Genomic DNA, 22,904 nt, shown 5'->3' on the forward strand with positions numbered 1-22,904 from the left:
AGGTAGAATACTTATTTAATATATGTTAATATATAATATGCACACATGCATTTACATACACACACACACATATATATAAAGATTTGCCTTGAAAAATTGCATCTAAAACCATTCCGTTTTTTTCTGTTCTTGCTTTTCCAAAACTTGTAGGTACCTACTGTTATTAATTTCTTATCTATCTATATATTTATACTACATTAACATATGTACTAATTAGTGCATTTTTATATAATATGTGGATAAATAAAACAACATATATTACTTGGTAATTTTTTGAGAGTGGTAATTCTTTATTAAACTTCCAGTATCTCAGAACATTTTTTGATGTTTTTAAGTTGGCAAACTGTATTAAGAGTAAAACAAAATAAATTTTTTTTTGAGATGAGATCTGACCTTGTGGCCCAGTCTGGCTTCAAACGCTTTGTCTTAGCTTCCTCAGTGGTAGTATTACACGTATGAACCACCATACTGGTTATAAAATTTATTTTTAACTAAAAAATTCCATGTGTAGTGTTTAATTTCATAGAGATAATTATATCTGTAGCCCCAGCTGGCCTGGAACTCACTATGTAGACCAGGCTGGTCAACTCAACAGAGATCCACCTGCCTCTGCCTCCCGAGTGTTAAGGTTAAAAGTATGCGCCACCATACCCATTGGTGTTTATGATTTTTAAATGTTTAAAGATCAATTTTATTTTTAATTATGTATATAAGTATGTGTCTGTGCACATGACTATGCATACTATTGGAGGCCAGAAGTGTTGTCTCCCTTGGAGCTGGAGGTACAGGTGCTGAGAACTGAACTCTGGTCCTCCGCAAGAGCAGCAAGTGCTCTTCCAACCCCCAAGATATGTATTTAAAAAAATTGTTTTCTTCTTTCATTTGCTTATTTTTATGGGGCTTTTGGCTACTCTAATATTCCCCCCTCTGACAAGGTAATTCTAAAATCTTAAGGATTAGATACAAGCTCCCAAATACTTTTGACATTTTTGGCCTTTGGAACAGAGTGTGTTGCTAAGAGGCTGAAGGACATTTTGACTTTTAGCCAAGAAACTGGCTACTCTTCTTTGGGGTCTTTTTACCCTAACTGCCTAACCAGTTCCTACCTCCTATTCTTATCACACCATCCTCTGAAGGGGTTACCCAAATTGCCAATAGGGAATCAGGACACAGACTGCTCTGGCTTCATCCATGCTGAACAAGGACGCAGGGTGAGGCAATTGGAGTACTCCTTCAGTGGGTCTATCGAAAAGACTCCCAAATTGCATAACTCTTATCTCCAAGGGGAAAAGAAAGTCCTTGAATCATGAATAGGAGCTGTAAAGGAGAAGTAAAGGCAAGAGTACTTAGCATTACAAGTTCTAGACAGGGAACTAGAAAAAAAGCAGAACAGGGCAATTTTCAAATGTTCATATGAGAGTCCATTGGAATTTCTTGACAAGGGCTTCCAAAAGCATCCCTCTATTGGGTTCTTCCTCATTTTTCTTTTGTCTTCCAAAGATGGGCTATAGAGTGATGGATTCAGTATTTCCTTTCAGGTGTTTTGATAGCTGTTGGAGTGGTTAGAATCAGTGTCAGTTCCCTCTCAAAGGCTTCTAGATAGGGGGAGAAAACAAATTTATCCATCATTTTAGAACAGTAACTGGTTGCCTCCCTTAGCTACAGGTGGGCACTACAGTATTGGAGACCAAGATTTGAAGTCTTACATCTGAGCAGCGCTTTCTGGTCAGGAACAAAATCATCAATGAGAAATAAATGTCTAAATAACTTTTTTATATAGACTTAAGCCTAGTGTCTGGGATGTGTAATCCCTTGAACTCTTAAAGAAGTATATTGATGACTTTACTCTTTGGTCATACTTTCCTCTTGGGTGTTTAAAACCATACAGTTGGCCCAAATAAATCAATTTATTTTTACACTTAAGGTCATTTGAGGATCTGTTCCTCAGTGGTCACCTGGGAATTTTTATTTATTTATTTTTATTTTATGTGTGTGAGTGTTATGCCTGCAAGTGTGTAAGTGCACCCATGTCATGCAGTGCCTATGGAGGACAGAAGAGGGTGTTGGATACCCTGGAACTTGAGTTATGGATGGTTGTTAGCCACCACGTGGGTGCTGGGATTTGAACCTAGCTCTTCTTCAAGAACAATCAGTGCTCTTAACCTCTGAACCATCTCTCCAAAGATACTTATTTTTTTTATTTTTTATTTTTTATTTTTGTCCTTTTGATACAGGCACTGCCTGTAGCCCCAGCTGGCCTGGAACTTGCTATGTAGACCAGGCTGGCCTCGAACTCACAGAGATCTGCCTGCCTCAGCAAGATATATATGTGTGTGTGTGTGTGTGTGTGTGTGTGTGTGTGTGTGTGTGTGTAATTTGTTATTTTTGTTTTATGTGTATGTGTGTACTGCCTGCATGTAGGTGAGTGCACCTATGTCGTGCAATGCCCACAGAGGACAGAAGAGACTGTCAGATCCCCTGGGTCTGGAGTTAAAGATAATTGTTAGCTGCCATGTGGGTGCTGGGATTTGAACCTGGGTCTTCTGCAAGAACAATCAGTGTTCTTAACCACTGAGCCATCTCTCCAGCCCCAAGATATTTATTTTTATAATAAATCTCGGGCCCCTTTTGCTCCTCAACAATGCACTGATTAAATTGAGATATATAACATACAGGTCTGGACTATCAGAGGGGCACCAGGGGATGGCGTACATGTGACAAACACAGCATGAAGCTCGGCCTCCGAGAGCACGGCCCTCTGCCCCACACCCTCTCTTCTCTCTCTTCTTTGCCTTTCTCCCTCTTTCCTGTTTGTCCTGGTTTCTCAGAATCCTCTCTCCTTTTTTCAGTGTGCTTTTGATTTGTTCTGCTTTAAGCATCTTTGACATTTACTAACCTTTTCAATGACTTGGTTCACTTTGTAAATAGGCAGATCTATTACTTTTTCCTCATATAGTTGGTGCCTTTGGATTTATGCTTATAACAGCCTATCATACTTTGATTCTTTGTGTTTGTATATGTATTAATAATCAAAGCATATAACAGTTGCATTTATGTACATAGTATATTTATAATGTATCCATCTATATCTAATATGTGGTTTACATATAGTGCGATATGTGTGTGGGCATAGTTTGCCTAAGTTTTATTTTAACTTAGTTTCTTTTTCTTACCCTCAACAATAAAAAGTCATGCCTATAGAGATGGCTCAGTGGTTAAGAGGACTGGAGTTCTGCACGTACCTTAGACAGCTCACAGACAGCTGTGAGCTCACAGCTGTCTGGACCTCTTGCTTAAGGGGGATCCAATACCTCTAGCCTCCTGGGACATCTGCACACATGCCACATTCCACACACAGACATACACACATACGTATGTATAATTGAAAGTAATGAAAATAAGTCTTTAAAAAAGAAGTCCAAGTCCACATTTGGTTATTAACGAAGTGGGAAAATCAAGTTTGATATTCTATCTTCACATCGGGCTCCTGGTGTGATCCCTTCTCCCAACTCTGCTTTCATGTGCTCTCATCACACCTGATCTCTGTATCTCTCATTTCCTGTCAGGACCCTTGTGACGGTACCATTGAGCTTATCTATAATCTTATCTATAATCTTTCCCTAACATGGTTGCTCCTTCAGAGTCCCTTTTACCTTATAAAATAGCATTTGTAGGTCCCAGGCATCCTTGGTGAGCAAGCATGTAGTCTACCACCGAGTTCATGCGATGGCCTATTTATGTAAAATCTCTCCTTTTGGACACAAGCCATGTAATTCAGAAGTTTTCAGTTATTCTATTGATTAACTGAATAGATATAAAACTTACTCTCTTTTTCTTCCTTTAATTCCAGATCCTGGGTGTTTGGCTGACGTACAGATACAGAAACCAGAAAGATCCTCGTGCCAACCCTAGTGCTTTCCTTTGATGAGAAAGCAAGGAAATGCTTTCATACTATGATCTTGCTCACTTTCTCTGATTTTAAGTTAAGCTAATTTGCTCATTAACAAAGGAAACAGCCTCTGAAAAATTACACTGTCAACACTGGAATTACATATTTTTATTTTTACCTTTCTCTAAATGGTTTTGTTTCCATTGCTGAAAAAGACCCTGAAATTCCTGGTGTCCTCTGAACCTCGGTGTAATCTACTGTCCTCAGTGTCTGGCACTGTCCATTGTGGCCTTTCTTAGCATTTTTACCTGCAGAAAAGCTTAGTATAGCACTACTGTGTTCATGATCATATTGTGAAGCTAAAGAGACATCTCACTGGAATAACTGTACATAGGTAGTGCTCTGCTGTGTAGATAGTTCCCACTGGAGACAGTTGATGTTTAGGAAGGCTAGAGAGTAAGAGCACCTGTTGTGCTAAGTTCAATAAGAGAAATTTAAGTTCTTAACATTTTTTTTTGTCTTTTTAGGAGAGATGCATTGTGCTGAAAAGTGTTCATATAAAAGTGACCATTTAGTTCTAGTAGTCTTTAATACATCAGTGCATTCTAGAAATAGCTATGTCTTTAGGAAATTGCAGTTTAGTTTTTGACTTGTATAGGTAAGTGCAAAGGAGCTGCGGTCTCAGAAATGTCTGTGTCCCATTGACCTTTAGCTTTCAAAGTGGAATGAGTTTAAGACAGAAGGTGTATCTACATATTCTTGATATTCTTTTTTAAAGAAAAGTCTAAAAAACTGCATTTTTAAACAGCTCACAATCAGTACATTGACCCACATAGCAAAAAGATATTTGATTATCTTAAAAATAACTTTGTAATAAAATTTCTCAGTATTGTGACAGCAAGTTGTCAAATCCAAACATATTTGAATATGATAGCTCCCATATGTTGAAAGTGAAATAGTATTGTTGGTCTGTATAGTATGTTACAAAATTAAAAGCTAGAAACCTTTCTTTGTGTGTGTGTGAATTAAAAGATGGCAGTGGGAGGATTGATCAGGGGAGGGAAGTAGGCTTCTTTCCTTCCTGCTTTAGCTACGCTTTGACGGACTTAGACTGTTGACTAAAATAGCGTCCAAATAAGGTTTGGAAATACACCTCCAGCACTCTGGTCTGTTGCTAGCTATCCCCAAATCCTTGCTTTTAATTGTTTTTTTTTTACATGTTTATTTAGTGTGTATGTGTGTTTGTGTATGTATATTGTGTGTATGTGAGGGTGTGCATGCATGCATGCATGTGTCTGTCACAGTGAGCATATGGTGGTCAGAGGAGTCCACTTTCCTTCCACCATGTGGGTCCCAGGGATTGCGTTTAGCTTCTCAGACTTAGCGTCAAGTGCCTTTGTGCTCTGAACCATTTCTCTGGCTCCCAAATTCATTTTTGAAATATTTCTGTGGTTAATATTATCTATATGATGACAAAGCTGTTTTTATTTATTTGTAGAATTCATTAATATTCATTTGGGAAAAGTATGCATCTTCTTTTTCATTACAGACTGTTAATTTCTGTCTTGTGTTCTGGGCAGCATGTGACGCTTTACTGGTTGGTGATTGTCTTCATGGGTCTTAGACCAAGAAGGCTGGTAAAGGCTTGGTATGCAGAGCCTTGGGGTGTTCTGTTGTGTCTCTTTCGTGATTCTGTACCACAAGGAAGCAGAACTGTGTGTCCAGGATGTTGTGCAGAGATGGGGGCCACCCTAGCAATGCTCCTGCCTGTGCTGTGAGATCAGTGATGTATAAAGGGAGATTTTTCAATTCTGTCTTCTTTGAAAACATTCTGTATTTTTCCTGTTTATTCAGTTGCATTTCAAAATCTGAAAGTTCTTGAATCTCCTAGCATAATTTTCTTGGTGATACTATTATTTCTTGGTGATATTAATTGTTTCTTGGTAATATTTAAAATTATTTAATTTAAAATCTTTAAAACTGTTAGATTGTGAGATTATGTAAGTGAGCAATAAATAGTAAATCAATGGTGACTAGCCACTCAGGATACACACTTTCAAGGGCCAGGGCCATCAAATGAGTCTGGCTTTCTCTTTGCTTAGGTAGATCTGAAGATGGTAATTACCCAACCCATTATATGGTGGTGTTTGTGTCCAGGGCGCTGAGACACTGCTGCTGTTCATGCTGTCTCAGCACCTATTCAACATGTTTGTCCTGCACCATGGATGGCCCTACTGTGAGCCTGCCTAGCTCAGGCAAGGCTTGGGACCCCAGGAAGGGCACTGCTTGTAAACACAGCTTGCTGCCACAGTGCGTGACATCTGAGGGGAATGAGTAGTTCAGATTTCAGATCTTAGCAAATGTCTGTCAAGCCCAAGACCCTTCATCTCCTTTCCTCCAATGTTTGTATTTCCTTCAAAAAGGGACTAAACTCCAGGCGTGGTGGCATATGCCTTTGATCCCAGCACTCAGGAGGCAGAGGCAGGTAAATCTCTGTGAGATTGAGGCCAGCTTGGTCTACATGGTAAGTTCCAGGTGAACTGGAGCTAGGGAGACCTTGTCAAAAAAAAAAAAAAGCAGGAACTAAGTACTTAAACAATTCTCTGGTTCTGTTTACATGTTCCATTTGGAGCAATGTTCCTTAGAGTGTTTGCTCAGTTAGCCTTGATGTTGAAGGTGAAATTTTAGCTAGAGAAAATAGAGCTACTGAAAGGGAAAACGTTTAGGTATAATCTCTCACATCTCAGCGTAAGCTCATCTCAGATTCCCTTCTGTGGCAACATTGTGTTTGGTATGAAAACCAGTTCTGCATGCTCAACCTTGATGATACGCTGCTGAACCTGTCAGAGCGAGAGTAAAACCAGTTAGCATTCAGTTCTTGGTTCCCATGAGCCAAAACCTTCTATAGTTTTTCAAAATATTTGTTTAACCCTGCTTAAGTTTATTTCTCCTTTTAAAAATACACTAAATGCATGAAATGGACTTACTTTGTAGTTGAAAAAGTTAGAAACAGTTTTGCATAGTATTTCATAGAGAAGCACACATTGTGATAATATATGCTCATGCGTGAATGGTTTTGCTTTAGTGGAGATGACAGTAAAGTTAAAGACAAACTTTTCTAGGATTCTGGTTAGTGAGGGGGTTTGTGTCAAAAATATGCTTGAGGGAAATGGATGGGGAGAGGACAGGGCTAGTCACGTTGCAGTTTTTCTTGTATTATTATTTAACATGTATGTTTATATTTATCTGTGCACATGTGTGCAGTGCCCATGGAGGCCAGAAGAGGGCATCAGATCACCTGGCTCTGAAGTTATAGGAGCTACCTGATGTGGGAGCTAGGAAATGAATTTGGGTCCTCTGGAAGAGTAACAGGTGCTCTTAACCTCCCAACCATTTCTCTAACCCTAGAGTTTTTCCTGAATGTTTCATATCTGGGTAACATAGTCCTTGAACTACTTGAGACAATGGCAAAAGGGAAAATCAGACTCCGTACTATAGTGCAGCCTCTTCTTACCACTCTCCTTAGGAAAGCCAGCTTGGGGATTTATTCTTGAGTGAGGCCTTGAAGGAGTTGCTTAAGTTAAATTATGTATCAGTGAATGGACTTTTCCATCTCTAGAGGGTGAAACCACTTTTACCTACTTATACTATCTCATTCTTTACAGAGAGATGAGGTCATTACTTGGAATCTTCTTGATTAGGTAATAAGGTAAACTTCTTGATTTTTGAGTGATGTGAGAGGGCCCAGTCCACTGTGGGTGGTGCCACCCCTGGGAAGGTTGCTCTGTATTGTTTAAGAAAGCAGGCTGAGCATAGGCCAGGGGAGCAAGCTAGTAAGTAGCCTTCCTCCATGGTCTGTGCTTCAGCTCCTGCCTCCAGGTTCCTGCCCTGAGTTCCTACCTTGGTCTGCCTCTGTGATGATCTATGACCTGGGAGATGGAAGCCAAATAAATCCTTTCCTCCCCAAGTTGGTATTGGTCAGAGTGTTTTGTCACAGCAATTGAAAACAAACTATAACACCCACTATGTTACTAACATTTTTATTTCACTCGTAGAAATAATACTCTCTAGACTAGGCTCTAGTCTCAATAATCTTTAATACTCTTCTTTCTCTCAGATAAATAATCTAGATACATTTTCATTTGAAGTTTAAGTACAAATGAAAGATTGTGAATGTCACAACTTCACATTGTGAAGCTGGACTTAGAAAGAATAGGCATTGTTAATGTTTCCATGAACTTAGAGCAAATGTTTTCATATTTGAATCATCTCTTTTTAATCTTGTATATATATACATTTCCTGTAATTTCAAATATAGTACAGGAATTCTTAGGTCCTTTCTTCGTAGGTTTCTTCTGTTTCTTCACGTACATTACTTAAATAGTTTTTTACATTTGTTTGTTGTGTGTGTGTCTTTGCATATGTATTTGTGTGGTGACACGTGTGCCAGGGTGTATGTGTAGAAGTCAGAGGACAACTTATGGAGGTTGGTTTTCTCTTTCCATCATGTGGGTTCCAGAGACCAAACTCAGGTCATCAGGCTCAGCAGCAAGTGCCTTTACCCACTGGTCCTTCTCCCTGGCTCCATTTTCTTTGCTTTATCAATAATGACCTAGTGCATTTTATGTTAATGTCTGTGTCTGTATAACCACTATATTTGAAGGTTGATAGTTTTTAGGTATGTTTAAATAATGTTGCTATTGATGTGTTCACAGAACTCCCTCAGTTTCTTTTAAGAGGAGACTGTGTAAGAATGAGTCATGTTTTTCATGACTCTTCCTGTTTCTTTTTTAAGGAGAATTCACTTTCCCAACAACTTTGACACTTGATTTCGTCTTTAAAATTTCTATTTATTTTTATTTTACGTGTGTGAGTGTATTGCCTACATGTACATAGGTGCACCATGTTATACAGTGCCCTTGGAGGTCAGAAGAAGGTGTCGGATCCCCTGGAACTGGAGTTACAGATGATTTTTAGCCGGCATGTGGGTACTGGGAATTGAACCTGGGTCTTCTGCAAGAACAGCCAGTGCTCTTAACCGCTGAGCCATCTCTCCACCCAACACTTGATTTCTTAACTGTTGATTTATATTTTAAAAATTCTTTGAAAACATTTTGCCATTTATTTTGTGTGTATATACACAGATATAAACACACACATAAACAATTATTTATTTAGAGGTAGGGTCTTACTATGTAATCCAAGCCTCAAACTATTTAGTCCAGTTGCCTTTGAATTTAAGATCCTCCTGCTTCAGGAGGTGCTGCGATTACAGGCTTGTGTCACCATGTATGGCTTTACTCAATACAGTTTTAAGGACCTAACATTTCACAGCAGCCCAATGGAAAAAATAAACATCATTTTTGCTCAGTTGGTAGAGTGCTAACCTAGCATGCTGGAGGTCCTGCATTCAGTTACCTGCATCACATGAACTGGGATGGTGGCACAAAAGCCTGTAATCCCAGCACTCCAGAGGTAGGATTAGGATCAGGAGTTAAAGGGCATCATTGCCTTTGGCCTATTGCTGGCCAGCCTCAGCGCTATGAAACTCTATCTCAAACAACAACTACCTACCTTGATATCTCTGAGACTTACCCCTTTTTAAAAAAAAAAAAAATCATTAAACTAATTTTCATTGTATGTGTGGGTCCGTGCATACCACAATGTGTGTGTGTGACAGTCAGCTGACAACTTGGAGGAATATGTTCTCTTCTACCGTGTGAGTTTCAGGGACTGAACGCAGGTCCTAGGCCTTAGCTGCCCATGTTCTTACCGGCTGAGCCATCTTGCTGACCTGTCTGAGACTTTCCCAATGAATGCTTTCCTCTTTTCAGCAAGCATATGTTTTGTGCTTGTGAGAAAGATGCTGATGTCCTTGTGATGGTTTAGTTTAGGATTTGTGTCACTGAGTCACCAATGTGTACTCAACCTATTGGTGAGAGTCATCTCTGTGAGAGAAGAAAAGCACCCTGGGAAAATTAGCAGTGCCAAAATGCCTGTACAGAAAGTGGTCTCAGCAAGCAGCAGATGATAGACGATCAGCATGTACAACATTATGTAGACCATCAACAGCCAAAGATGACAGTGGGAGTAGGCGGCAGGAAGTCTACGTAATAAGGAACATGAGATTTAATGTGATTAGGCAGAATAGAGTTAAAACAGGCAAGGCTGCCTCCCTAACTGACGCTGCAACTTTGCACAACTTTTCCAAACAACAGTGACCACTGATCTTTACCTCACCAACAGGTCATCCCTGCCGTTTGCTTTTCCCCCAGTCAGTCACATGCTCATGAGGTGAGACAACCCAAACTGAGTTTATTCTAGGCCATGCATCTAGAGATCGCATCTGGACAAGGCCACCTGTTGGGGATTTCTCTAAGGTTCACAGGTTTCCCTTAGGGGTTCAGGTCTTCTTTAGGTGACCTTTCTTCCACTGGGTGAGGTCTGGAGAAAGCTGCGTGACCTGCTACAGACTTTCCTGAGACCATTAAGTGGGACAAAACCTAACTATAATTGAATTGCAAAATAAAGTTTACTTGGGAGTTTCTGGCCAGTGTGGGAAGGGTTATCTCTATGTGAGATGCTATTTGGAGCGGGGAAGGGTGCCTCCCCACATCATAGTCTACATTAAAACATAAGCCATTTAATGTTTCTACAGATTAAACTCATGCCTACTTTTAGTCAGTGAGACCTTGTAGTGTGGAGAGATGACAAAGATAGCTTCGGTGGTTTTCTGTCTTCATGGAATTAGCATTGTCATTTCCCTCCTTGAGCATTTTGTGTGTGTCTAGTAATCTTATTTATGGAATAACTCAGAACCAAATAGCTTTACTTTTTCTTCCTTCCTTTCCTTCCTTCATCTTTTTAAAATGTATTTTTATTGAGTTTTTGTGCATTTCATACAATAGATCTTGATCAAATTTAGCCCCTCTCCCCCATCTGTGCCTCTCCCCCCCCATATCCCCCTATTGATTTGTCGTATGTGTTAAATCCTATCTGGTCAAGCCTTTGTACCCAGATGTTCCTCGGTGCAAATTCATCCACTAGAGTCTAGTCAGCTTATTTAGAGTCACTCCTTTAAGGACGATCTACTCTCCTTCACCCCACAGTAATCTGTTGCCAGCAGTTCCTCGGCTAAGGTTGGGGCCTGCTGCCCATTTCCCTAGTCCTGTGCTGGGTTTTTGTGTGATTGAGTCAGCATGGGTCTTGTGCATGCTGTCACCATTGTTCCAAGTTCATATGAGCAAGTACCGAGAGATTTGAAAGCCTCTGTTTCCTTGTGTTCATGTACCAACCCTGGCTCTTACAATCTTTTCACCCCTTCTTCTGAAATGGTCCCAGAGCTGTGGGTGAGTGAGGTTTAATATAGGAGTCCTATCCAGGGACATGCACTCTGCAGTCCAGAAGGCCAATTGTGGCCTTCTGTGTGCACTGCACTCTGTTATATGAGGAAGCTTCACTGGTGAGAGTTGAGGGATGTATTAGTATTCTCCCTACCCCCTATTTTGCTATGTTCCATCAGCCTTAGGTGCATAGGTTCCACCATAGATGTGTCACTTAAGGCTGGACATCTCTCAGACATACATTATCTCTGTGTGACCTGTTGTAGAACTCTGGTATGCTTGTTTGTAATATAAGGACCCATATTTAGCATACAGTAAGACATTTCATTTGTCTAGAGATGTGACAGAGAGAAAGGGTTTTCTCTAGGATCCTTGACCTCTCCAGCCATGTGTATTGGACTATATTTACAGTGCCACCCATGAGTTCCGTTCCATTGAGAGGGCTTTAGGCACACTTAGGTAGCTGTTGATTAACCCCTAGGTAAAAATGTCAGTGCACCAATATGGTTTGCTGTGCCAGTCATTGTGGTTATTAGACTTTAAAGCTGGGGTTGGACCATTGGTTGATTTTCCCCCTTAGCAGCTAGCACAGTATCCTTTAGAACTATGAGAGCTAGTCTTCAGTGGGGAGACTTGCAGGTCAGTTCTAGCTCCATTGCTCCAAGTCCTGTGTCTGAAGTGTGTCCTCTCTTCAGCAATAGGGTCTTACCTTCAAGTTCTGGAAGGTAATCAAGGGTTGTAGCAATAGCCCGTGTTATTTTGGGAGTCTCTTATACTACCCTGATCAACAACTCGAAGGGAGGTGTCTCCTGTTTGGCACTGTGGTCCTTGTTATATAGCCTTCAGGTATACAACACATGCACTCATGCTTAGATTTGGCATTTGTATTTTCAGGGTGTTTTTGAGTTAATACATTTCCCTCTTGCTCTTCACACCACTTAAGCTTTATTTGTCTCTCTTATCGCTTTCCCTGTCCAACCTCTCTCCTCCCTCTCCAGCCTAAATACTCCCATTTTCCCTTTCATTTTTTGGGAACAGTATCTTTCTTTATATGTCAGGATGGCCTCAAATTCAGAGTAATGCTCCTGCCTCAGTCTAACAAGAGCAGAGATGACAGGTTTGGACAACCATACCCAACTGTTCCAAATAGCTTTTCTACGAAAGGCCAACAGAAACAACACCCTTCAGTTTGAATACCCACAAAAGGATTTATTTTTTAGAAAATCATGGCTCACTAGAGTAGTTAATAATATTGTTTTCACATGTATGCTTGAAACCAAATGTTTAAAAAAAACATAGCCATTGTAACATTAAACCGTAATATAATCATCATGTCCACAGTGCTTCTCCCTCTCTGACGTCTCTGGTTCCAAGTCTGGGGCACAAGGCAAGGGAAAGAGCTTGCAGGTTTGCTTTTGCTCTACAGTTCCGTCTTCAGCAGCTTGAGCGCTTTCTTCATGTTGTCCTGCACTATTGGGTGAAAGGTTAGGACAATGAAGATGTCATCAGAAATTATATCAATAATACTATAAACCCCCAAACCTGGGGACTGGGTTCATTGTGGTACAGGGTGCTTTTCAAACATAGGGTGAATGGTTGGTAACCTTATTGTGAATTTTTTTCCATCTAGTTAAGTAAAAAGGCTTTTCTGAAAGCCCAGTTCTCAAGCGTCCTGGGTCTTTGCACTTCCTTCTCCATCTTCCTCCAAAAGACTTTCTACAAACTCTGTCAGCAGCAAACAAGTTTGGCTAATTTAGAAGCAAATTTGAAATCATGTTCATGAGAAATACTTGTTAGGTATGTGCAGCTACTGCAAGTTACTTTAGAAGTAGGTGGAATACAAATTATAAATACCCGACAACCAAGTGTTTTTGCACAGATGAATTCCGTTAATCTTTACAAAAACTATTAGTACTAATTTTTCATAACAGTGGAACAGGCTCAGAGAGCTGAGTTGTTTGCTCAAGTTACATAGCTAACAAGAGTTAATACTACTGCTCCTGAGCCCAAACTTCTAGATCATCCCTTCAGCAGCAAGTTGTGAAAGTGAGGTTTTGTGTCCGGTGAAGGCCCTGAGCAGCTGCTTACTCACTTCTACAAATAATTATTAAATCTGCAGGTACTGTGATATATTACCCACATAAGATACTTGTCCTTGAAGAGTTCTATCTTGTTAAGACATCTGGAGCATCTCAAGAATGGCCAGTGCTTGGAGCACCCTGCCCTTTATCCTGGCAACTCATCCTGGCGACATTAGACTATGGGGAGCTTTCCTGCCCACCTGGCCCAACCTTTCCTCCCCAGCAGACTTTGTATTTTAAGTCTGCACTGCCCTGCAGAAGTAAGATACCCTCTGTATGCATACTGGGTAATTTGGGTGTAACTCGAAAATTCAGATTGTCGTCTCATTAATATTCATTTAAAATTAAATAGCATATGGGTAATGGCTAAGGCATTAGATAGCGAGGTTCTAGGAGCCAGTGCAACCGATCAGGATTGGTCCTAAGATAAAATCCAGTTTCTTCCCTGAATTGCTAATCAGGTATCCCAGCTAGACCTGTCTCCTAATGGCTACCTCCTCTGCCTTAAGTCAGTCTCTCTCGCTTTCCCCATCTCCCTGTCTTTTTTCCCCATCTTCCCACTTGCTCCCTTCTTCCCCACTTTGGGCAGCTTCTGAGAAAGTGAGGAGTTTAAAATTTAAATCATTTGCCTATTTAAACTGAATCTGAATACAACTGCAGCAAGATGGATAGAATTATTTCCCTTTTGTTATTTAGATAAAAATTGAAGCAAGCAGATTGTTATACCTTCTGCACCCAATTCTGTGGCAGAGGGGGTCGTGTACAGAGAAAACTTGAGAGGCAGACAGTGTGATTATAGGATTCTCCTAGAGAAAAAGATACCTAAGCTACGTCATTCATCCTCCATTGAAATTTTTAAAAAATGAAAGATGGTGGGGGCTGGAGAGATGGCCCAGCAGTTAAGAGCATTGATTGTTCTTGCAGAGGACCTGGGTTTAATTCCCAGCACCCACATAGTGACTAACAACCACCTGTAACTTCAGTTCCAGGGGAATCAGACACCTTCTTCTGACCTCCATGGGCATCCCATGACACAGGTGCACTTAGACACATGCAGGCAATACACTTATACACGTAAAAGTAATAAACTGAAAAAATGAAGATGGAAAAAGTGTATGATTTGCTTGAGCACAAAAGGTTAGTCTGGGTCAAAATGATTCTCTGGCATCCCTGGGCAGAGCTCTTGCCTCTCTCACCTGGGGCCTCTTGCATTGCTATAGTAATAGGAGATGTCTGACACTTGGATGCATCTAAACTGGAGGTGATACTTACACAGAGCTGTGTCAGAAGGTTCATAAGCATAGAGACGGTTTGAGTATCTCCCAGTGATGTCTGCTCTGACTGTCAGGGATGGATCTGCAAAGATAAAACACGAGGAGGGAATGTTTTTGTTTCCAGGCAACCTGTGTTCTGTTACCCAGCCTCTGGGAGTTATCACAGAGGAGTGCAGGGAACAGTCAACAGCTGTACAGGACTCTCTTTGTAAAGGTTTTGAACCCTACCATCGAATCTGAAGAGGCCAGAAAACAGGACAATGGGTATTTTCCGGGTTTTCTTTGTGAAAACATTAGTGTTCTGTGAGGCAGAATGACTGTGAATATTTTAAAGAGGACGTTGCAGATGACATGCTTCACTAAGAACAACTTTGATAATTAGAAACATTTAATGGTGGTTCATTTAGTCTGGGTTTTTATTACTTATTTTTATTATTTTTGTTATTTGGGGGTCAGAGCCTCACATGATAGCTGGGTTGGAAGTTACTGTGGAGATCAGGCTCGCCCCAAACTCATTACTATCCTCCTACCTCCGCCTCCTGAATGCTGGGATTGTAGGTATGAGTCACTGCATCCAGTTTGTGCAGAGCTGGAAGTGGAACCTGGGGCTTTGGGGCTTTGTGCGTGATAGACAAACATGCTACCAATTGATCTACATCTCCACATCTTTTTTTTTTTTTCTTAAGAATGTGAGTCCCTAAGAATGGCAGCTTAATAAACATAAGCATGTAATGCTTCCCACTAATTTTCACTTTATCACTAATCAGCTGCATTTTAAGAACAGAGATTAATAGGTTTTTCCCTTTGTTTAAATATTCTACTAGGTTTAAATCCATCTGTCAAGCCAGACCTAGTGGTAAATGCTTGTAATCTCAGCACTTGAAATATAGAGGTAGGAAGATCGAGAGTTCATGGTCATCTTTGGCTGTGTAGAGTTTGAGATTAGTGTAGACTACATAAGATTCTGTCCCCCAAACAAAAGACAGGAAAGAACTCAAGCAAATAAATAAACAAACAAACAAAAATAAATTCATTCTGTCATATTTTATATGCAACTTGAAGTTATGTGATTAATGAGAAAAAAAGAGGACTTTAAAAGAGTAGGGGGGTACAGAGCTGTCTAGATACTTTGCCTTGAAAGGGTGTAGTTTGGTTGTAGAGAGTTTGTCAAGCATTCTCTGAGTTGGTTCCCCAGAACTCAGAAAAGGAGGGGTGATTGAAAGAGCCTAAAAAGATGTATCTCAAAAATGGAGAAGAGGAAGGTATGTGAGAGCCAGCTGCATGTTTGCAGTCTGTCACATTCAGGAGGGGACTGTCTCTGTCATCTTGGAATGTTGGACCAGGACCAACAGACAAAGCCCCAGAAGCAGAGATTCATTTGTTGAACAAAGACTTAGAGATGGACGATATTTCCTCATAGAGGGATACGAAGGCATAGTTTAACCTTTGTAGCATATTAACAGAAGGGCTTTATATACCTCCTGGTGTCTGGTGGCCCTGACTGCATTGGAATCACCTGGAGGGCCTTAAAAAATATGGCTGCCTGCAGAGATTCTGACAAAATCAGTTTGAGGTACAGTCAGGGCAACTCAGTCTTTAAAATCTCCAGTGATTCTAACACCTAGCCAGCATGGGGAATCAGCGAGCCTCAGGAGTTAGCGCTGCAGGGTTTGTGCTACAGGTGAAGACCATATAGGTGGACGAAATGTTCTCAGAATCTTACTGGAGATTAAAAGAAGTCCTACACATGTACCACTGGAAGCCTCTAGAGTCTCAGTGCTAAGATTCTAACTGTGTTAAATCCCAACAAAACTAAGGCTACAAAATGAGGGCTCCAGTTTAGTCTCTTTTTTCCCCCTCCGTCACTTGTTTTTTCCTCTTGTTTTATACCTTTAATGAAAACCTTGTTGAATTAACTAGGCCATCTACTTGCTGAGAGTGAGCTCTGCTAGGTGGTGGATTTAACTGTAGATTTTCCAAATGAATATGACTTTAGTCAAAGCCACATTCCATATATTGATTTCACTCATCCAACAAACACTGCGAGCTTGTCACAGGGTCACACCGGGCCTGTGATATGAGCAGAAACACATGTCACATCATCCCAAGGAAGTGCCAAGTAATGGCTGGGAAACTTCTAGCCAATGGGAGGGCCATGACGCTTCCTTCTCAGATGTACTTGGGGCAGGAGAAGGGAAGTCAAACAAGCGGAAAAGAAACCATCTGTGGAAATCAGCAGAAACTCACATTTTCTAATAAAAGCATGTGGTGAAACCTAATGACTTCCTTGCTGGAATGAGTGCTAGAGCTTGCTGGAGCTCAGTGACCCTGGCCATGGTAAAGTGGCTGGTGAGGCTGGGGGAGGGCAGGAAGAAATGTGGAATGTGGCATCACTTGGCATCACCTTCAGCATGTGGCTCATCTCATTTCACTTACCCACAAACAAAATCCTGGGGACATACTGGCCGTCAGGAGAAAGGTGCTTGTCAGTTGTTTCATACTGAGATTTAAAAAAAAAAAAAAAAGCAGTTTTTAGTTTGTTTGCTCTTTAGTATTTCTAAACTTGTTAACCCAAAAAAGGTGCCTAGATCTTTATGAAACTAGAAAAGGAATCATGGGGGCGGGGAGGGGGGAGGTAGCAAGAACATTAGGGAGCCGGAAGGGGTAATAAAATACATGTGACATGAAACAGAAGGGGGATCATATGGGGGAGGAAAGGGGCTACCAGGAGGGGGCAGGGGGACCAGGGAGGATAGTGGGGGAGAGGAGCAACAGAAACAATTTGAAAATGCCACAATAAACCCATTTTATGCTAATAAAATATACTAATAAAAATGTCCATTACTCTACCATGGGCATAAGGTATGTCAGGGAATTTCTTCTACAAGAGTTTATGACATAGTTGGGGAAAGGAGCAGTGTTCATGAAATAATAAACTAGAGCAGGAGGTGACACAGGATGTGAGAGGAACAGCTAATGGATGCCATACACCAAGAACAAGGAAGTTTGAGGAGGAAGACTAAGGAGTTATGACTGAAGAACGAACTGGGATGAGTAGGACAGCACTTGTGAATAGAGTAGAAAGAATTTGCAAAATCAGGAGAGGTAGTCATGGCAGCTGATTGGAAGATATAAAGATAAAATATAAAAGGCGTGGGTCCATCTGGACAGCCAGAGAGCAGCACTCTCAGCAATGACAGGGGTTAGGAGCCAGGACTGCAGGGAAATGGGCAAAGAAAGTCACTTGCAAAATAAAAAAGCCATTACAGCAGCAGCACAGAGATCCTGACCACAGCAGAGTATTTTCCAGGTAAGGTTAAGATTATTAATTGCTACATAAAAACACAACTGTGGTATATAGATTACTAATAAAGGGGCAGAGGCTGTGACTCAGTGGTAGAATATTGCCCAGCATGCACAGGGTCCTGGGTTCAGTCCAGTCAATGCAAGACAAACTTTTAAATACTAGTGGTGAAGTGAACTCTTTCTGGTTCCTAATCTGTGAGATGGGATACTTGGAAGAGATTCCAGCTAATGTGGTGTAGCTAGGATGCAGAGAAAAAGTGAATCATTCACTTTAGACGATGGACCAGAGGAAACGTGGGTGATGACGAAGAGGAATCTTACAACTAGATTGAGAAGAACAAACTGGTCTGCCAATTTCTGGATTTCTTTATTTTCAGCAAATGCTTTCTTTAAAGCTGTAATGAAAGGAAGAATCATTAAACATTTATCTCAGGTTTGGTCAAAATTCTTATTTTCTGTTGTATTTTAAGTTGAATAGTGTTTTAAACACAATACAGAACTTCGTTTTTCAGCACATGATTTGTGAGGTAATCTCTAAGTTACTGACTGCCTTTGCTCTTTTCTTTCACTCATTCCTTTGTTATTTTTTTAAACCCATGTTAATTGAATAGCTACTATGTGCCAGGTACAATTTTATGCACTTGAGAAAAATGCCTTGAATAGGCAAACGTGATGCTTCCACAGAGGTCAGATGCCTGTGTGGGAAACAGCATGCACAAGGACATACTAAATATATAGTAATTTCAGGTGTGGATATATACTTTGAAGAAAAATCCAGTGAAGCAAAGGCCTTAAAAAAGTCAGTCTAGGTATAGGGAGCTGCAAGAACAGCAGCCATGGGTGAGGATGAGCTCCAAAGTTTGAGGAGCAGGTAGGCTGGATAGAGTGGTGAGAGTAAGGCAGCTGACAGGAGTGGAAAACTGGGCCTTGGCCAAGCATATCCAGCCTTAAAGACTATGGCCAGGGTTTGCGATTTAATTGCACCCTTCATGAGGAGCCTCTGGAGCACACGAGTGACAGGATCTGATTTGTGTTTAACAGTCTCAGTCTGGCTTCTGTGTAGAGAACCAACTGTGGTGTGAGCACAGGTGATTATTACAGTGTTGTGGGCAAAAGGTGAACTTGGCTTGGACTAAGGCAGTAACATTGAGGTAATAGAAGTGGCTGGATTTAGGCAAGAAGGATTACCTAGTAAAAGGAGACCAATGGGAGATGAAAATGCAGAGCCCCTTGTGCAAGAATTATCAAGAAATATAAGACAGTGCTGAGGCACATTACATCAAGCAGGCCCTGTGCCACCAACCACAGGGGGCATGTCCCTGAAGCCAGTATTGGATGGAGGATATATTTTAAATGTAAAACCAACAGTATTTGTTGATGTATTGGATGGGGAAGAATAAATCAGTCGTACATGAATCTTAAGAGTGTCTTATTCAAAATGTGCACCAGTAGTTAATATATAACATGGACATATTTAAACTTCTTTTAAAATGTTTTAAAATATTTTTTCTTGTTCAACTGTGCTAGTTTCTAGAGATGTAAAGATGAGTGATTCAAACCCTGATCTAACTTAAAAACATATAAAAGAAATTTAGAAGAACAAATTACCTTGACTATGTGGGCATTCATCCAAGTGATGAATAATCATTAAAGGTTTGTTGCTGTGAGAGACAGAGGTTGGGTATTTAGTAGGATGTCATGGATAGGTAGGCATCACTAGATGGCACTCATGAGAAATGGGAGAAGGCTCTGTAATTCTCAACCTTACCTTGTCTTGGATTTGTATAAGGCTTCTTCATATGTCTGAGTCCAGATGAGTTGATCACCCCAACCTAGAACAAAAGGAGCCAATGTATTTAAAACCATAATCGTTTCTGCCTCAAACCTGCTGAAAAGCAATGGTAAAGACTGGGGATATATGTACTCAATGCTAAAGGCCAACAAAAGCCCCTGGAGAAGATAGAATTGACTATAATCTATGCTAAATCTAGAAAAAAAATTCCACAAATATCTTCGGCATACATATGTTAGCACTAAGAGTTTGGAAATCATTTTGAACCAAGTAGCATTTGGAAGTCAATGAAAGGCTGGCATTCGTTTGTTCATACCTCTGGACAGGGTCTGTGGTAGTTTGGGCCGAGAGTCCTTTGGGTCTTTTTTGGCTCCAGGTTTGACTGTGGTTTCTTTGGCCAGAGTGTAGGAGAGGGCCACAAGGAGCAAGAATGCAGACACTGGAATTTTCTCCATGGCGAATCTATTTGGAAAACAAACAAGAAAGAATTAAAATCTATAGAGTGTGTCACAACAGTGGAAAGCAACAGGAATGAGGCTGCACACGAGTCGGGAGGGAAAACTACCTTCCATGAGATTTTCCTGGGAATATTAATATGGATATCTATCGGTCTGTCTTTCATCTATCTATCATCTGTGGTAACCATTTATCTCTTTCCCTGCCAGTGAATATAAAATATCTATTGTGCCTTATCTTACAATAGAAATAGATAAATATATTTTAATGAGATACATAACTAGTTCAATGTATATACCCCTTTGCAAGGAAGTGAGCTATGTTGCATGTCACTAAGGGTGCCCATGGGTCATTACCATAGGTAGCCGAAAACTTGGAATCTGGTAAAGCCAAATGCTAAAACTACTTAGAAAGCAATGCAAAACTATAGCATCTACCTACTAATATTGGTTTTAAATAAGTCAAATCAGCTCTACAAAGGAAGGAGGACAGACTAGCATAGCTTAGTACTTGTAAGAGGGAAGGTTCTTATGATCTGTGATCTTGACTGGGAATCTTTTCTAGAGATAAGATGATTAAAATGAAGTTGCTTACTTACCAATCCCAAGTCATGTCTTAACTAATTGGCCCATGTTAAATTGGCCAATTGTTATCCAAGTTTTAGTATGTAGTCACAGAATAACTTACAGAAGAGTTAAGTAAAAACAGGGGTATGTATTCATTTTCTACTTTCATAATGATCAGAAATGCCAAAATGATTACCATCCAAAATTCTGTAATAGCAACTCAAATATACTACATGCTGGAAACACCTACCCCTCTTAGTGTGGTGACTTCTGTTTAATATTAAAAAATTAATCAAGATAAGTATGGTGGTACACGCCTTTAATCCCAGCACTTGGGAGGCAGAGGCAGGTGGATCTCTGTGAGTTTGAGGCCAGCCTGGTTTACATAGTGAGTTCCAGGCCAGTCAGGAATAGTTAAAGAGAAAAGAGAAAATCAGAAAGAAAATTATCTCCTGATTTGCAGTAATACATTCACAGGGGACAATTTGAGCTGGGCTTTCACAGTGGAGGAGCCCCTGGACATTTGCTTTAGCCAGCAGAGCATTAGATGGTGACTGAGCCTAGAAATCCTGGGTCCTGACCCAGCCTGGTCTACATAGAGAGACTTAAAAAAAAATCAAGTACTTTATGTGAGAATTATTATATTTCTGGAATATAAGTTGGTTCAGAAGTATAGATTAACTACCTTGAACTTTTCAACAAATATTTGCATTTATATATTTTTATAACAGCCCTTACATATATTGAAAAAATTAAATTGGTGACAACGTGCTGCATTTAGTTCATTGTTAATAAAATGGCTCTTAGGACCCCTTGCACTAGCTCCATAGATTGCAGGCTGAACTACTGATATATCACATGTGGTTTGTGACAGGATGCTTCTAAGAAGGCTAATATAAGTCCTGTTGAACAAACAGCCTGTTCTGGGATGGCTATCTGAGATTTGCTTTTTTGAGTTTTCATGATATGAAGGGCTGTTTTGCAGATGTTCTGCTTACTCTACAAACATCCTGAATAAACCCCTCAGGATTCAATGCAGGAAGGTGTTATTGGAAGATACTGGTATTTTTCAGAGCCCTTCCCTCCCCCATCCACTGACCTGAAACTGTTGCTTTTACTGTTACCCTATCCCCATCTTGTCTTAAGGAACGTTCTTGCTGGAGGTGGGATTCCATTGCTATTGCTTCAGAAACTACCGGCTTTCCCTCTGACAGTCTAACTCATAAATTTCAAAACTGAAGAAGCATCAAGAATTCCTTCCACCAGACAGAGAAAGAAAACAAGCCCCTGATTTGCAATAGCGCATTCCCAAGGGGCAAACTGAGCTGGGTTCTCACAGTGGAGAAGCCTGTGGACCTTTGCTTTAGGCGGTAGGAGACGAGCAGAGCATTAGTTAGTGACTAACACTGAAAATCCTGGACCCTGACCCAGGCTTGAAAACTCCCGAATTCACCGACTCACACATAAGGCTCCAGTTTCCTGAGGAGAGACATCACATCTAACCTGCTCAGGAATGTGAGTCCCTTGTTACTTTTTAGCCAAAGAAAGGCCTCAGCGAGCTTTTGCTAGATTTCGTACCTTTTCCAGTGCTGGCTTCACCACGCTGGTAAACTTGCTTTTCTCTTTTTTTGACTGCCTGTAACTGTACACAGCAATCAGAGGCCAAAGCTTACTCAAGCAAGTGCAATTCTAAAGCTATTGTCAAGAGCCTTACCTGGACTTCCCCACCCACCTGCTTTGTGAGAGCTTTCGGGTTGCCGGCCAAGCTTCTGAGTGTGCCAGCGCAGCCCTGAGCTTCTATTTATGTGTGGAGCACACCTCAATCCCACCCACTAATCCTGTTTCCACAAATTGCTAACTCAGAAGCAAACTTTCCTTTTCCCAAGCAAGTGTCTTCCCTGGGTTAAAAAGTTCCATGTTTTCAAGAAAATAAACATTGCAAAAGCTATGCTTTTCGGTATGCTTGTTTTTAATTGGTCATGAAAGTATATTGTTAATAGTTCTGGAAAAGCTGGGCAGTGTGCCAAATTCAGGTAAGCTTTAAGTGAAGACATTTGATTTGCGGGAAGGCTGATTTGTCTGTATGTGATTGGATGGAGTTGTAGTTTGTAGATTTTTTTCTTCCTGGTGGACAGATTTCCTTTGTTTAGCTAGAGAGAGAGAGAGAGAGAGAGAGAGAGAGAGAGAGAGAGAGAGA

General features: G+C 40.6%; 2 protein-coding genes across 5 annotated transcripts in view; one reads left to right on the forward strand and one right to left on the reverse strand.

Annotated features, from left to right (window-relative positions):
- Window positions 1-4,897, forward strand: part of Tspan13 (tetraspanin 13) — a 34,326-nt gene extending 29,429 nt beyond the window's left edge. Inside the window, exon 6 of the mRNA XM_008849957.3 lies at window positions 3,851-4,897. Within this exon, the coding sequence (XP_008848179.1) occupies window positions 3,851-3,925 (75 nt within the window). The 3' untranslated portion in view covers window positions 3,926-4,897. The remainder of the gene's footprint in view (window positions 1-3,850) is intronic.
- Window positions 4,898-12,201: 7,304 nt separating this feature from the next.
- Window positions 12,202-22,573, reverse strand: Agr2 (anterior gradient 2, protein disulphide isomerase family member). 4 transcript variants are annotated; one of them, XM_029554504.1, is made up of 9 exons: window positions 22,440-22,573; window positions 22,286-22,349; window positions 20,002-20,147; window positions 19,662-19,725; window positions 19,502-19,554; window positions 18,215-18,288; window positions 17,024-17,087; window positions 14,586-14,669; window positions 12,202-12,702 (listed from the first exon to the last, which is right to left on the reverse strand). In XM_029554504.1, exons 3-9 carry the CDS (start codon window positions 20,138-20,140, stop codon window positions 12,653-12,655), a joined length of 528 nt encoding a protein of 175 aa, XP_029410364.1. In that variant the 5' UTR covers window positions 20,141-20,147; window positions 22,286-22,349; window positions 22,440-22,573; the 3' UTR covers window positions 12,202-12,652. The 4 variants fall into 4 exon arrangements, with proteins under 4 accessions (XP_029410364.1, XP_017657894.1, XP_008848180.1 ...); XM_017802405.2 differs by having other exon boundaries at window positions 22,422-22,573; XM_008849958.3 differs by lacking the exon at window positions 22,286-22,349 and having other exon boundaries at window positions 22,422-22,573.
- Between the last annotated feature and the right edge of the window lie 331 nt (window positions 22,574-22,904).

This window comes from Nannospalax galili, unplaced genomic scaffold, assembly GCF_000622305.1.
Source record: "Nannospalax galili isolate Female #2095 unplaced genomic scaffold, S.galili_v1.0 scaffold1405, whole genome shotgun sequence".
NCBI lineage: Eukaryota > Metazoa > Chordata > Mammalia > Rodentia > Spalacidae > Nannospalax > Nannospalax galili.

Excerpts from the sequence above, each read along its gene's own strand:
- Agr2 (XM_029554504.1), bottom strand. The coding sequence starts at position 20,140 with ATGGAGAAAATTCCAGTGTCTGCATTCTTGCTCCTTGTGGCCCTCTCC. Across the intron at positions 14,670-17,023 it reads CCCCAGGATTTTGTTTGTGG|ATCCATCCCTGACAGTCAGA; the intron begins GTAAGTGAAATG and ends TTATCTTTGCAG. Across the intron at positions 12,703-14,585 it reads ACCTTCTGACACAGCTCTGT|TGCAGGACAACATGAAGAAA; the intron begins GTAAGTATCACC and ends TTCACCCAATAG.